A 15,883-nucleotide genomic window follows, 5' to 3' on the forward strand; every position below is an offset into this window, starting at 1 on the left:
GGTTGTTGATGTTTATTTAAAAATAGCACCAAGAAATCATGTCAAATGTTGAAACTGAGAAATTGTTTTTACAGAAATGATAGGCCCATGGGACAACACATTACAAACAAGTTGGGACAGTGATATAAAAAATGTATTACCCTGGAAAATGTACATTTACTATACTGTATATTTACACAACTCAATACTTGTCAAAGTGTTGTACTGCAACTTTTTTTAAATTTTTTTTTAACTAATATAGTATAGCCGTTTCAGTCTGCAGTTGAATGTTGTTGTCAGCATCCTGTTTCAGATTTACATACACGAATCCCAAACACAGACACCTGCAACGTCAAACCACAATGTTTGACTTGTGTGCAGTGGACGCCTCAACAGGAGCAGCTCAAGGTTAAATACCTCCCCCAAGAAGTTTCTTAGCCTTTGTTAGTCAGGAGAAAACTGAGTCATTTTTACATCCCCACCCATATGGTCCCTGCAAGTCAGCCACCAAGAAAGACTCCTACAGTTTAGTAGTCTGTCCTCCTTTATCTTGTGCAATGAAGACACACGTCTACAAATACTTGTACAAAAGATTTTACTCCCTCTCAGCTGTATCACACGAACTGAGTTGTTTTCACGGTAGGCTACTAACAAATGCAGCGGATGCAGTTGTGCGTCCGGCCACTAGGAAGTGCTAAGTGTCTTCACAGTGGGTGTGTAGCTGGATGTGCCTATATGATACTTCTATAAACAGAGGTGTTGTTCGTTTGTTCTGCAGGGTGGGATTGCGGTCACAGTGACAAGTTTCAAGGAAAAAGGAGTGGGAGTGAACAAGAAAAACAAGTAGGCTCGGCCTATCAGCTTATTCCCTCGTAAACAGCGTCTACACTTCTGTCTGTAGTTGAAGAGAGAAAGAAAATGGGCGATGACACCATCACAAACGGGGATAAGGCAGTATCTTAGATACCATGGACAACACTGAGAGAAGGGTAAATAGTATGTTCAGGTGTGTGAGTGAGGCCTATATGCACTAGGATGAGCAGGGAGGAACTGTGTGAACGCCTAATAAAATTCCCTCCCTCCCTCCGACAGTGTTTCTAGCTGTGAGGGACAAAAGTAAACCAGATCTATCGGCCTGAAATGTTCTCAAAAATTTTAAGGGATGCGTTTGTAAAAACGGCTGTAAAATGCCATGCCAAGTTGCAAACTTGGTAATCAAACAATAAAATCACACTCGATGTTGTTTGAACTTTGACATTAAAAACTCGACACCAAATTCTGTTCTTTGAGCTGTTTCCAAAACGTATTTTCCAAAACAAAGTAATGCTACTCATAGTAGTACTCAGACAACAGGCACACTAAAGTGTCAGTATGTCATACTCAAATATACAGTAGCCGACTGTAGACATCAGAATGTACAACTTCAAACAACCCTTCGAGGTCCAACATGTTATTTTCAGCCAAACCTCAGTTACAAAGATGCTTTCAGAACTGTTTTGGTTACAGCTGCTGATTAGCTCGGCTGCCATCTCAAAGCATTCTGACAAGAGGCGTACGATACTTCTGTGCAGCAGCTTCTTTGTCTTTTCATAAAATGATCATAAATAGTCTTTGTTGATAATCATGTTAGTTGATAAAAGTATAAGACATGGTATCTGACAGGCTCGAGGTGTACGATTAGTATATGCTCCACATAATAATAATTTATACGTTATTAATCCTGCAAGGGAAAATTACACTGTTTACAGTGTTTAATGGACATGAACACACACATGGGCCGAAATACACACTCATGCACCAGCAGGATCCTAGTGACATGCATTAATGGAGAGGTCTCAGAGTGAGGGGGCTGCCCACAGCGAGCAGCTCCAGACCAGTTTTGGGGTTAAGTGAGTGCTCAAGGGCACCTCGGCAGTGCTCAGTAAGTGGACTGGCACCTCTCCAGCTACAAAACCAATTTCCCGATTTGGTCCGTGCGATCCTCTGGTTTCCAACCCAAGTCCCTACGGACTGAGCGACTGCTGCCTCCAGTACAGATACTGAGGAATGCCAATAACCAGCAGCAATGCAAGCCAGGACATGACAGCGCTGTAGTTCAAGTAGAAAGGTGGACTCTACCTGCAGCGTTAAAGTTTGCCATAGTTATACAGAGAGATCATCAGGGGAGAAGAAGAGGGGAGAGAAACAACTTGTTTTTGCTGTTATGGGAAAAAAAGGGACTTTTGATTAAAATGTAAATATTTTGCAGTGTACCATTACTAAAATGTAACGTGAACAGCTCAAATTTGTTTAACTTCTATCTTAATTCTGTTTACAAGGCACCATAAATCTATCTGTACGAGGGAAAAAAAGAGTGCTCAAAACACCATCACTTAATAGATTATTTTATGTCTTACCACTCAAACTATAGTTGTTTCAGCTCTTTGGATCTCACATCCTGTTGTCCCCTTCTTGTATTATTAATACTTTAAATAACTGAGGTTAAAATAAATCAACCATCGGTGCAAAAGTGAATTAGCCAACACTTCATTACTGTGCGGACAGAATGTATGTCAAGACAACGATGCAGACACTGCCTCAAATATCTACACACTCAATGTTTGACTCATCCAAATGGCATCTTTCATCTCCCTTCTCTCTATAAATGATATTGTTTCTAGTTGAATAAGATGCTAGCTTGACTTTTTAGCTGATTTCAAGTTTGATTACCATCTGCTTTCACTTTGACTGATAAACAAAGAGATGAATGGCTTTTATTCTGTGACTGAAAAGCGTCCTCTCCCTCCACTTGTTGATTGTCTGCAAGGGAGCAACATGAGCCTCCACGCTGTGTGAAACACTCCTGCTTGCTCTATAAACCAGTCCAACAGGATGCAGGGCCGTTAGGAATTATCTTTTAAGAAGTCACAAATGAATCAACAAACCATGAAACGGTGGCACCAAACAATTCCACACTTTTCTCGTTTACACTGCATGATTCTAATGTTCAACGTAATTCTAATCCTAAAAAAAATATCCAATCAGGATGCGTGTTTTTACATTTTTACTGCATCATCTGTAAGTGTAAGAACATTTATTTAAAAAAGTATTTTTAAGAGAATGCATAAAAAACATTTAAAAAAAAAAAAAACCCATATTGGATTGTAACACATATTTCAGAACTGATTTTGTCAATACATTTTCAGTTTTGTTGTCTTTTTGTTGAGTCAGTTAAGGTTTCCACTTTCTGACCTGTTTTACATATATACAGTATACCTCCAGCCAGTGGAATAGTTTACTTCTCTGAAAATACTATTATCTCTCATTGTAATAAAACCACCATCCACCTCCATGCTGAGAAAAAGATGAGTCACTTTGAGCTCTGCAAACTCAGCTATTAATCAGCCTGCTTCGTACAGCTGAAGGCAGCAGATCCAGAAGGCCATCATCCACTATCAGTCCACTGACAGTCAGCAGGGCACAGTCACTGATCTCATTAGGAAGCGACTCCAGACGGTTCCCTTTAATCTCCAGTCGGACAAGCTGAGCCAGGTTGGACACTCTGGAGCTAAGGTTGGCCAGGCAGTTGTTTTCGAGGGCCAGTGTCTTTAGCCTTTTGCAGGAGAACAGCTCTTCTGGCAGGGTCTCTAATGAGTTGAAAGCAGCAGAGAAGAACTGGAGACCCTGAAGGATGCCGATCTCTGGAGGAAGAGAGGTGAGCTGGTTGTGGGAGACGTCCAGGTGCCTGAGTGTAGTGCAATGAAACATCCGAGAGGGAAGCTTTCTTAGCTTGTTCCAGCTAACATCCAGAGTCTCCAGGGAGTGAAGCTTACCGATGTGGTCGGGGATGTAGGTGATTTTGTTGTGCCATAGTCGGAGAGTCACTAGACGCGCACAGTGCTGTAAGCTCAGGATCTCCTCCACAGTGGTAAGTTTGTTTTCCTTCAGATCCAACTCCTGCAGGTTGGTCAGGCTGAAGACAGCACTTGGGATGCGCTCCAACCCGCAGCCCACTAACTCCAAAAACACTATGTTGTTCAGCTTCTTCAGGGTGCTGAAAGCCTGGAGCTTCACACCATCATTGTAGATGCTTAATCGTTGCAGCTGCAATGCAACATCCACAATGCTGGTTGGGATCTTGGCGAGGTTGGAGTGGAGGGTGAGGATTCTAAGGGCTCTAAGCTCTCGAAGGGAGTCCAGAGAGGCGCTTTTGGACAACTCATTTGTTAAAGGTCCATTTAGATCTAACTCTTCCAGGCTATGCAGGGTGTACATCCACATAGGCACCTCTTCTAGATTTTCAAAAGCTAGACGCAGGACCTTTAAATGTTCCTTGAGGTGGTTAAGGGCAGGCAGCTGGAGCTTCGTAGGGCAGTAGATCAGTGATAACTCCTTCAGTTGTTCAAGCTTTGCCACACTCGCTGGGATGGTGACATTTTTTACTTGCTCCAGTTTGAGCGACTCCATTTCGGGAATCTCAAAGACTGTGTCAGGAAGTCCTGGCAACATTAGCAAGTGAAGCTCTAACCGGTTACTGGCGTTCTTGGCTAGACGGTTACGTAGCTTTTTGGCAGTCCACTCATAGTTGAGGTTGAGCTGATGTAGATGACTTTCGCTGACCTCGGAAAGAAATACAGCAAACCTTTTGGAGTAAAGAGCGTCATATTGGTCCACGAGGTGCAAGAGGAACGCAAAGTCATTCTTTACATCTGGTATGTCATTAATGCCCGTCTCCAGTCTGACCTGGTCAAAGGAGTACTCATTCAGTGGTCGATGAAACAGCCAATAGAGGGTGTAGATGCAGAGGATTCCATACACTCCCACAAAGCAGATGTAGCAGTAGGCGAGCTTGGAGAAAAGATGGGCTTTGTTGTGGTTACAGCAGTAGATATCGAAACCAGTCAGGTCAGGGGGAACATAACACCGGACCACTATTTCAATGTTCGGCACGAGCACTGAGGTGTAGATTATGATTAAAAGGAACTTGAAGACTTTCAGTGATGTCTGAAGCATGTACATGACACGCAAGATGTCTGCTTCCTCTACATGAGTCCTGAACTTCTTCACTTTTTCAAAGAGAGCTTTGGCCTGCTCGCCTTCCTTTTTATCTAAGAGTGAGGGAGCCGATTGAGGCTCCGGTGTTTTCTTGTCGGGATTAGACTTAACCGACGAGGAGCGAAGAAGCACTCTAGTTTCCTCTTCCTCTGGTCGTCGTTCCGTGGCATCTTTTGACATGGTGTTCCTCCTCCAGCTAACCAGTTTCTCCTCTCCTCTTTCCTCGGAAACCTCGCTCAGAGCCCTCGTGGTCCAGGGTGAATCAAAGCACTTTCCCAGAATGGTAACGAAGAGCTCAATTTTCGAAGAAGTCCCGGGGAACTTGAACCAGAAGCTACTTGCAACCATGAAGATCAAAGTGTGGATCACAACGAGGTACGGGAAGAACTTAGCGAACCAGTGGACGAACCTTTCGTAGCAGTGGTGGTTGACAAACACGTATTGGTGGATGTCCAGGTTGTTCTTGCGCCCAAACACCTCCGTCATAATGGGTTTCGAAGGTTTGACCAGCGCGTGCTGCGACGTCTCATTCTCCCTGTAGGTCCGGATGTGGCTGCAGTCAATGGCGTCAGGTGTTGGGCTGGTGAAGTGGCTGGGCAGGCAGGCGATCTTGTCTTGTGTGAGCTATTGAAATGAAGGAGGAAAAATAGAAATAATGTATTTTCAAATGTATGTTTAGATATTGTCAAAAACCAGGACACGATACTTCAATTGTATCAGCCCTTGTATGTATTTTATGTGGGTAACCTTAAATAAAACTGAGGTTACTCAGTGTATTTTCAATTTTAAATTTGTTACCGAGGTAACTTAAAACAATTCTAGTCAATTTAAGTAATTTTTTTATTTTAGCATTACAATGTGCTGTCTTTTATAGATTCGTTAATGACAGACTAAGGAATGCATTTTCATTAAAAAAGGGGGAAATCACCAACTTAAAAAACCCTAAATGATAAAAAGTTTTTTTTAAATGGTGGCTCATATGTTCACTGTCTTTGGTTACTTTCCATTCAATCACACTATAGCAAAATATATTAACTCATATTAAACAGACATTTATAGAGAACATTTCTCAGCATTAATGAAAATGTGTTTCTCTGGTAAGCAGGAAGGTACCTTTTAAACTATGTTTTCATTGCTGGTTTTGGTCTTTTAATGGGATTTGTTTACAAAGGAAATAAAAACATCCATGAACTTCACATTTGTTCTGCAAGTTTTATGACACAATTCTGATTTTGCTCTTCACCAAATCAACACAGAAACGTTTTTCACAGTCTCGACACTCTGACGTGTTAGTAAAAAAAAGTGAATGTGTAACAGAGTTTATATATTCTGTATAACAGATTACATATTAATTCCTTTGCTTTGTTTTTGTGGTATTTCAATGTAACTCAGTAATTAAACTCATGTGGTGAGAGACACATAAAGCAGAAAGTCAATGCTCTGACTCCACACTCAGTGGGTCTGGAGAAGCAGGTTAGTTCAGTTAGGGTGAGCGGGATGTTGCAGAGCAGAGGTCTGCTAATGAGCTATGTGCTGTTAGTCCGAGAGGGAACCACAATAGATACATACAGTTCAACTTTTAATCACCCTCAGACAGCTCAGGTTATTACTGAATAGTAAATGTTATGATAAAAGATTGGCTGGTTTGTAGCTGCCTCACCTGCAAAGTGCACCCGAAGACTCCAATCATGAGCATTGCAACGCACAGGTACTCGGAGAAAACATCCCACCAAGGCTTCAGGACCCGATACTTTGCGTTCTGCTCTATGCCGAAATTTCTCAATTCGCCTACTGGGATCATCCTGGCTATTGCTCCACGCTGCTGAAAGACAGAAGTGAAACCAGGATGTCAAAGGTTTCAGTTAAATTACACAAAAATGCAATTGATGTCCTCACTGGAAATACAGAGGAGTATCTGCTTACAACATGTGAACGCTGACTTGTCAGAGGAGTTTCTGGCCTTGACTAAATGAACAATCAAGTCCTGGACTGGAGGTGGATCCAAAGTGGATAGACTAGTTTGACAACAACGGGTGACAATAGAAGATGACTCATTCAGGAAAGAGTTCAAATTTATAGACATTTTAGCTCCCTAGTATCAGGTACCCTGGGCTATTTGATGAAATTATGCAACACCTCCTTAAATAGCACAACTATCCAAATCAACTGGCCGACTTGGTCAAGTTAATTGTAAAATGTTAAGAAACAAAAAAAAAACAAGTAAGCCTAATGCTTAAAAATACATCATAATAATAATGCAAGTCAAGGTAGATAGCTTTTTTTTTAATGTCATCGTCTTTTAAAACACTTTACCTTGTATTTGAGAAATGAGACATAAACACCTCCTGAAAAGGCGTGTCAAACCTGTAGCGTCTCAATGTTCAAAACAACTTTTTATATCTTTAAAACAAGTTTCGGTTTTTTCACTAAAGTATCAGCATGCACTGAACTGTATGATAATAAATCTGTGTATTCAGCTTTAACAAGTTGAGTGTTTCTTACCTGCGTCCGCACAGGATCCAGTGGTGGCCGCGCGCAGGGACTCACGAGCCTTTTCTCATCGCTGCTCACGAGCACACCGGTGTCAAGGTGACAGGAAACAGCACGAGACATCCGGACAAGATTTTTGAAAATAAACCCATCATGTTTGAGTCAGTCAAGCTCACATGAGCGCTTACCTGACACATCATCCACTTTAGGCTGCCAGGGCCTGCTTTAGTACATCCAAGCATTCACTACCCAAACTCTGGAAGGATGTTAGGTGATTGATTTAATTTTTTTCATTAAAGAGTTAAAAAAAAATCTGTGTTTTTAGAAAGTTTGAGTGAATACAATGGACCGTTTATGTTATTTAAGCTTAGTTTATACAGATATTTACATACTAAATATAACATTTATACTGTATTAATAGAGACTGCTCTTGATGTTTTTTCGATGTTACATCAATCTTAAGTTTACTTTAATTTGGTAAACTTTCTAATTACACTTTCCATTTTTTAAGAGCTCTAATTATTTTATTTATAATTTATTTTTTATCGAACTTTATCGGATCTTCTGTCTCGCTATTTGCTGCTGCAAACACTGAATTTTCACAGGCTAAGTAGAGACTTATCTTAAAAGACAAGACAAAGACTCCGATTCAAAGATAAGAGATTGTGCATGTAGTGTATCGCAGTGTCACATCGACATTCCTGTCAGCACCTGTTTATCTCAAATCTCAGTGCTTATCTAATGAGTGGACGGTCCTATATTTACTGTAAGGTCATGTGCAAGTTGCCATCTAAATACACAAGAGACAATGATTTATGACATTCATTTTAAAATAGTAACGTACCCACCTGAAATATTTTTTTTTTTCTTACTGAAAGAAAAGATTGAATGTTGATCCATTAGGAAAGCTTTCTTCTTTGATTCATAATAATGGTCTCTCATCCAGTTGCCCAGTTTATCAAGGAAAATGAAGGAATAGGAAGACTGACGACTGGTATTATTACAGTCAATTATTACATTAATTGACCAGTCATAATAATTATTATTATTCAATAAATAACACGGTCATCTGAGATTTGTTCTTACTGAAGGAAAAAAATAATTACATTATGATAATCCACACTACAGTAAAAGTGGTTGAGGTTTTGTTCAGTATGGTATGAAGGAGCTACAGCTCCATCTAGTGGCAGAAGTTTCTGGATCACAGCGAGGCTTTACTGAAGAAAACATATCCATGGGGTTATAGGCTGTAATTATTATTTGAAAAAACTCCACAGATCAGATCGAAACAAAACATTAAATGACTCCAACAGCAAAATAAACATATATTTTACTTTATGTATTATTGTACAGGGAGTTTTTGCTGGGAAAAGAAATGTACAAAGCAGATCTTAAATATTCTAAATTTCATTCCAACTACCCATGGACAAAAAAAAGGCCAGTCCCTTTCAAAGTGAAACACTTTGTTTAGGTTTTTTTTGTTGTTTTTTTTTTTTACAAACATCCAAAATGAGCATTAACAAGCATTCCTACTTAGTCACAATGCATGCTAATCAAAAACACAACACCAGAGTCCAATCCAATACAAAGCTGATGTCAGTTCAGGGAGAAGAGAAAAACCAAACGGATCCAAAAAAATAAATAAAAAAGTGAGCTCTGAAATTCTGTACAAGACTTCTTAGAATATCAATGTACAAAAACATCACTTAAAAACCATTGTAGCTTAAATTGCTGTTTCAAATACTCTTCTTTAAGCGAGCTTGTTGTCATTAGCATACAATCTATCTGAACACTAATGCACAAACATGGTCACTTCTGTTTCTGAGGTCTGGTGGAGGAGAGTAACCAAAAACAGTCAGCTGTAGGTAGGGGGCTGCAGGTTGTGTGAGTAATGAGTGTTTTTTTGTCAAACACTTTCAGTGAGGTTATTTAAATGCTACAGTATTTGCTTTCCTCTAAACATGGTCGAGACCGGTTTGTCGTTCACTTGGCGCCCCAACACAGCCATCACACAAGACCAGACTTCCTGTTCGCTGCTTAAGAGCCAACACTCAATACCTGGCCAACACCTTTACCAAAAATCAAAACATCTCATGAACCTACCAGTGAATATTAGTAAAGAACACATTTGTTACTACGCAGTTACTTTAAGCTCCTGATTCTCCTGAACCAACACTTTGAGCCTCATGCAAGAACAGGTCATACAGTGTGAATAGATTTGATCTTAACTTGACGTAGGATTGAATCAAAATACTGCCAAGAGCAAAAAGTCAACAAAGCTGTTGAAGCAACTTGTTGGAATTAGAAAGTGACCTGTTTTATGGGGATAACTGTGTCTCTGAATTTCAAAATAATGCAACCTGCTCGTGCACAGGTGGAACCCGAACTTCAAAAACACATCTGTGGAGTTTGATCAGTCTGACGTTTATAAAGAATGTTTTCACTGAATGTTCTTGCATGAGGCCCAATATCATCTTGAAGCTTCAACTCATGGCTGTCTGGTTTTCCAAGTCTCTTGGCCCCACACTGGCTGCTTGTGCTGCTCTTCCAGAGCCCCTCAGGTCAATATACTGCTGACGGTAATGCTCACAGGCATTGTAATGGCACTTTGAAATCTACGGCCTATGCTGACAACCGTAGTAGATCCATTTTTCCTCCACTCAGATTCGACTTTTTCATGGTTTTGTTCTGCGAGTGTAAAGAGCCCTTGATGACTCTTAGAGCCAGTAAATGGCCCCTTTTTTTCTTTAGTCTGCAGCCCTTTCCTCCCCTGGCTTTAACCTGGGAGGTGATGCTCCAACTGTGGACTTCAATCTCACAGACTGAGGTCTTTTCAATTTTGACCAAACATACTCACTAGATACAAATGAACTGAGTCATGCCTTGAAAACTGGACTTTAGATTCTGGTGTCACATGAGATTTAAAAAGGCTAATGTGCACCTTTTAAATTTCTTTTCAATTTTTTTTGTGAAAATCATCACAGCGTCTTTCAAATCAAGTGTTTTCTCATTCGCTTTAAATGTGAACCCTAGAATCACTGAGGCATCATGAGCGGTCACCTCTGTCTCTAATCATGTCGTGAGGCTCTTTAATTTAAATTTCGAAGGACAGAGTGGAGTTCTGAGTGCTCGTGTGTGTGTGTGTGTGTATGATGAGCCTCATGAGCCGTTGCCGAAGGAGCCGCTGTGCCGCTGACTGTGGTGAGAGTTGAAGGTGGAGTTTAAGGACTGATAAGCCGGTGAGGCGGCTTCGTTTTCCCTTTCAGCACTCGGACACGATGGCGGTTCTTTCTGGCACGGCTCCATGGTGACGGCTACGCCCACGCCGCTTCGCCCCGAAGTCATGTGAGTGACCTCGGACCAGGTGTCGTTCTCTGGGTCGTAGCACTCCACACTGTCCAGGAAAGTGGTGCCATCATAACCTCCTGCAAGCACATCATTGTGTCCAATTAATATATTTGTGTTTGATAAAAGAGGATGACACACATTTAGCACCGGAGCCTTTTGACTCTCATGAAGGATTATAAACAAAGATAGCAAAACAACGGTCATCCTCGATGGTAGCGCTGTACTGATCACGAGTTAATCTGTGATGATCCCCAAAGGTTCAACTTGCATGTAATCTGTGGAACAATGGGGAAATCTATCATCACTGTGTTAAGATCAATTCACAGCCAATGAATCTGAGCAGTCACAGGGTGCACAAAGTGTCCCACAGGAAAGACACAATAATTGTGTATAAGTTCAGTGAACAGCTTCGTCTTTTCTCTGGTCCCTCTCATTGTGTTTGTAGCTTTCATAATAGAAGCTGGTGGTTGTGTGCAACAACATTACTGGAGTCAGGCGACTGTACAGCACGCTGTAGTCTGTAGCTGTAAACTTAGCCACTCCTCCTACAGCTGGAGAGGATCGACAGTTGTTCAGTTGTGCGTTTCTGTTGAACCACTGCATGATTTAGAGCAGTGATTCTTAAAGTGGGTCTGTAAACTGTAGCTTGGGGGTCTGTGGAATAATTTACAGAACAATTGTAAATGTGTGCCGTGACATTGAAAAAGTCTATCTACAAACTGGGACCTCTGACAACAATAAAATCTGCTATTTTGTCCAATATTCCCGCCTACTTTAGTTTAGTACCAATAGATCATTGCATAGTATTAATATAAGCTTATCAATGTTCCAATAACGAGGGGGTCCTTGGAAAAATCTCTCACCTGAAAGGGGTCCATGCTCTAACATTTTCTGAGAACCCCTGATTTAGAGTGATCTGCTATACAAGGATCAATGTTGGATACAAGCTTTCATGAATGAAGAGCGAATCTTTACCTCCATAATTTCACTGAACAAAAACTCTTAGAGAAGATTTTCTCACTCAGATTTATAAGTCTGTACTGCACTAAAGAATTAAATAGAATATGTGTCTCATTGTAGGTACGAACAACAACAACGCATCCCTTTAGCTTGCTGCTGTCGCGTCCCTGCCACTCACCCAGCACATAGATGCGTCCATGTAATGCAGTGACTCCCAGAGCACTGCGTCTGTGCCTCATGGAGGCAGCAGAGCTCCACGTATCCGTCTCCACGTCATAGCGCTCCACTGTGTTCAGCTGGTTGGTCCCGTCGTATCCGCCCATCACAAAGATGTGGTTTCCCAGTGAGCACACACCTACACGAGATCAAACATACGTTTACTCAAGTCTTAGTCTACTTCACTGTGAGCGCACGGCAGAAAATCCTGCAAACACGTAAACAAGCACTGAGTGAGTGAAGGAGTGTTTGTGCAGTAAGCAGTCGTGTTACGCTCCAGATAAGTGGTTCTCTGGTGGGTCAGGACCCTAAAGTCGGTCTTTGAGCTGTTTTTAGCGGGTCGTGAAGATGTGATGAGAAGTCTCACACTGTGTACCGTCTGAGGTTTCATTTAATCAATCTGTTTGATTGAAGAATATCGAACCACTGCTCCAGATGATACTCAACAGAATAATTAAAGATGAAGTGTAAACCATATTTAAAGCTTTGTTAAGCCGTTGTTATGGCAACAAAGTGCTTTGGTTATCAATCATTGACATTTGAAACCGTCCAAACATCATTTGTATTGAACTTAACATCCTTTGTGAACTATTAACACCTTTTGCTTGAGAAATGAGGGTCTGTTCAGATCGATTAACTGAGTTATTGAATGACTTTGCGGCGTTCCTCAGGACACAACTTGTGACCAGATTCTTGACATTAACGTTCTCGTTATCGAGCGTGCATCTTAACCATTTAAATCCTGTATTAATCTCAATAGTTTTAATTAAAGGGCCAGTTAAGGCAGCTGTAAAACTTTGTCTCGTCTTAAAGGATGCACTGAACATCAGCATGAGCCGCAGTCGGCCCGATTCACAGCCAATCAGCTAACAACGTGGCACTGATGGCAGTAGTCAATATTTACCTGCTGTGTGGAACCTGTTTAATTCATGCAACACATTTGGTTGAATGTGAAATTAAATGTGTGGCAGTCTCACTCCGTCTCAGGGAAAGATCAGCTGCATGCAGTTTGTAAAACTTGTTCCGGTGACATTTCAAAAGAATAACAATATGAATAACTATTTAAATACGGCTAATCTCACAGATCATTTTGAAATACTGACACCAAGAATGACAAAAAGCGATGACGAAAACATGAGAAGCAGAATCAGTTAAGCTGTTTTTTTAAAACACTTGCGTTTCACAGTCGGTGCATCTCTTTGATCCCATCTTTCTGGACTCACAGATTGAAACGCTAAATGTTCCGAAAATTCCAATTGAACAAGATTTTTGTGAGGAAGGAAAAAAAAAAAAAAAAAAAAGACCTTCCACTCTTTCTTACCTGCTCCAGAGCGCACAGTGTTCATGGGGGCCATGGTCTTCCATTCATCCTTCTCCGGGTTGTAACACTCACAGGAGCTGAGCCGGTTGGCGCCGTCGAAACCCCCGACAGCGTAAAGCAGCCGGTTGATGACGGCCACGCCCACACCGATACGGCGTGTCAACATAGGGGCGACCAACTGCCACTGGTCCTTTTCTGGATCATACCTGCAGAGACACGAACAATAAAAGATTAATTATTTTATATGTTTAGGATCTTTTTCACCACTTCTCTAAAATCTAAATTTAAGGTTTTAATGAGAAGAAGTAAAATCCCCACTATCATCATATTCATCCCTTGATGTTCAGATAACAAAGTTAGAAGAAGTCGTGGTCTTTAACAGAACTCTTGTCTAGCATCTCGTCCACTAACATGTCTTTGTTTGCTGGGATGAACCAGCACATCACAGATCCTGTTACGGGGAAGTGAATTCTTTCTATTTGGGTCACCTTTCTAAAATCTGCGGCGTGTGACAGTTCTACACCGATCAGTCACATCTCTGAGTCATTACTTCACACTGATTAGGTGTGTTCCCTTTTTCACAGTGCCTGGTTAATATTTGCCCTTTTGTCTGAGCTTCTGTCTGCGTCATCAGAGGACCAAAGTCAGAGTTGGGGTCAATCCTGATCATTTACATAATGTGTTGTAGTTCAGATGACCTGTCATGGGTTAAAGGTCGTGTCAGGACCCCTCGTCTGGAAGGTGTGACTCGTGCCTTCACGGCTACAGAAACACATGTGGTGGGACTTGTTGATTGGCTGAATGTCATCCTTCTTAAATTTATTTAAATGTACTTCATGTTTGCGTACTCTCTGACCTGTAAAAACTAATACAAGATTGTCCACTTGTTGAGTAAGAAAGGTTGTGAAACCAGAGCCACAGAGAACAGAAAACAATGATTGCTTGATTTACTGATTCAACACAAACAATCAAATCTTCAGTGTTGAAGCTTTTCTGTGTACCAAAAATAAATACGAGGAAGTGGAACAAAACCTTTTAGTTTCCAGGAAGTTACCTGATTCCTGTTCTCGGGTGATTCATTGACTAAATGAAGTAAACAGACCAGAACATAAGTCTGTATATAAATATTCTGAGCTGGACTTTAGTCACATATCCCGCTGCTTATTTATCACCGAGCACACTCTCTCCCAAAGCCCAGAAACAAAAGACGTATTGACAGACAAATAAATCTCAATTCATTCAGACTTAAAATGACTTCAATCAAAACAAACCTGCACCACATTCAGAGAAGGACTTCCTGTTGCTGAGTAAATCAGGTTCAATGGATTGGCTTCAAGGAAATAGTTTAAGATTAAGAGTCCTTCATTCAAACCTCCCCCTGCTCACCTTTCAACACTGTTGTGATGGATGCATCCATGTGAGCCGCCAACAGCGTAAATCATGCCGTCAATGACACCCACTCCGATTCGGTTCCTGGGAACGCTCATGGGTGCACATGGCAGCCAGCAGTTGTTCATGGGGTTGTAGCAGTCCAGCGAGTTTGAGTCCATGTTGCCATCAGGCGCGTTGTTTCTCCCTCCGACGGCGTAGAAAAGCCCGCTGATCACACTGGCTGCCAGGCCGCTGCGGGGAACCTGCAGGTCAGCCAGCCTCAGCCAGGCTCCTGTGCAGGGATTGTACGCCTCCAGGTAGCTGAGAGACTGGCGGAAATAACCGCCCGCCGTGTAGATGAGCTGTGGCACCTTGGGCGTTCGGCAGGAAATGACTTTGGTGGGTTTGTGGAGGGTGAGGTCCTGGAAGATCTGGGCCAGGTAGTCTTTACACTCGGGGTCCCAGTCCAGGGACTGGAGCTGGGCCTGCAGGAAGTTGGGTGTGAGGGAATGGCAGCGGACAGCCTGAAGTAAGGCCTGGACGTACGGTCGCCGGTTCTCCGGGTCATAGCGCACCCAGGCCACGCATGCCTGGAAGACCTCCGACTCACAGCGTACGTTGAGCTCGTCGCGGCTGATCAGAGTGACCAGCTGGCAGTGCGACAGGTTGAAGAACTCCTCCTGAGTCGCCACCTACAGAGAGGAGCACGGAGGAAACACCGTTTTAAAATCCATGTGCCTAACGCTGTATCGATGAGTAAAAACACATGGAGGGTTCAAGTCCGACCTGTGGCTTCTTTCACACATGTCATTTCTACTCTCTCCTGGTTTCCTAATCTGTCCACTGTCCTAAAAAAAGCCCCAAATTAAAATAGAGAGTCGCAGAGAGTGCGACTTAGAAAACCCGGCGTTGGTATGAACACATTACCGCCGGCTGCCTTCAGTGTATTAAAAGGTGTGAATGTGGAGATGTGACCTGCAGCTTTGAAAGCACTTTGAGTAGTCAGACGACGAGAAAAGCTCAAGTCCATTTAACATGAAGAACTTGTCCATAATCTAGATTTCTTAAAACCCATTCACACTGTAAATGTCTCTGTTAGTGAGGTGAATAAAGGATTATCTTATACTTTGTGCGACATGTTAGGTTTTTGTTTTCACTCACATT

At 41.9% G+C, this 15,883-nt stretch overlaps 3 protein-coding genes across 3 annotated transcripts in view; all 3 read right to left on the minus strand.

Moving 5' to 3' along the window:
* On the minus strand, positions 1–7,582 carry LOC306817799 (volume-regulated anion channel subunit LRRC8C). Its single transcript, XM_079334994.1, has 3 exons — positions 7,516–7,582; positions 6,674–6,835; positions 1–5,637 (listed from the first exon to the last, which is right to left on the minus strand). The coding sequence occupies exons 2-3, from the start codon at positions 6,812–6,814 to the stop codon at positions 3,349–3,351; spliced, it is 2,430 nt and encodes an 809-aa protein (XP_079191120.1). The 5' UTR covers positions 6,815–6,835; positions 7,516–7,582; the 3' UTR covers positions 1–3,348.
* The window catches only part of s1pr5b (sphingosine-1-phosphate receptor 5b), a 26,751-nt gene continuing 18,319 nt past the window's right edge, over positions 7,452–15,883 (minus strand). The window contains exon 3 of the transcript XR_013778079.1: positions 7,452–7,462. The gene's annotated coding sequence lies outside the window, so the exon portion shown is untranslated. The remainder of the gene's footprint in view (positions 7,463–15,883) is intronic.
* The window catches only part of keap1b (kelch-like ECH-associated protein 1b), an 18,425-nt gene continuing 11,357 nt past the window's right edge, over positions 8,816–15,883 (minus strand). Inside the window, exons 5-8 of the mRNA XM_079335239.1 lie at positions 14,735–15,411; positions 13,349–13,554; positions 11,990–12,166; positions 8,816–10,928 (exon numbers count right to left, since the gene is read on the minus strand). Coding sequence (XP_079191365.1) covers positions 10,663–10,928; positions 11,990–12,166; positions 13,349–13,554; positions 14,735–15,411 — 1,326 coding nt within the window. The 3' untranslated portion in view covers positions 8,816–10,662. The remainder of the gene's footprint in view (positions 10,929–11,989; positions 12,167–13,348; positions 13,555–14,734; positions 15,412–15,883) is intronic.

Source organism: Symphodus melops (assembly GCF_947650265.1).
Source record: "Symphodus melops genome assembly, chromosome: 2".
Classification (NCBI taxonomy): domain Eukaryota; kingdom Metazoa; phylum Chordata; class Actinopteri; order Labriformes; family Labridae; genus Symphodus; species Symphodus melops.

What these genes read in the sequence shown, in the direction of transcription:
- LOC306817799 (XM_079334994.1), bottom strand. Translation starts at nt 6,814, where the DNA reads ATGATCCCAGTAGGCGAATTGAGAAATTTCGGCATAGAGCAGAACGCA. An exon ending in TCTTCGGGTGCACTTTGCAG is followed by an intron (nt 5,638 to 6,673) that starts GTGAGGCAGCTA and finishes TCATTTCAATAG; the next exon opens with CTCACACAAGACAAGATCGC.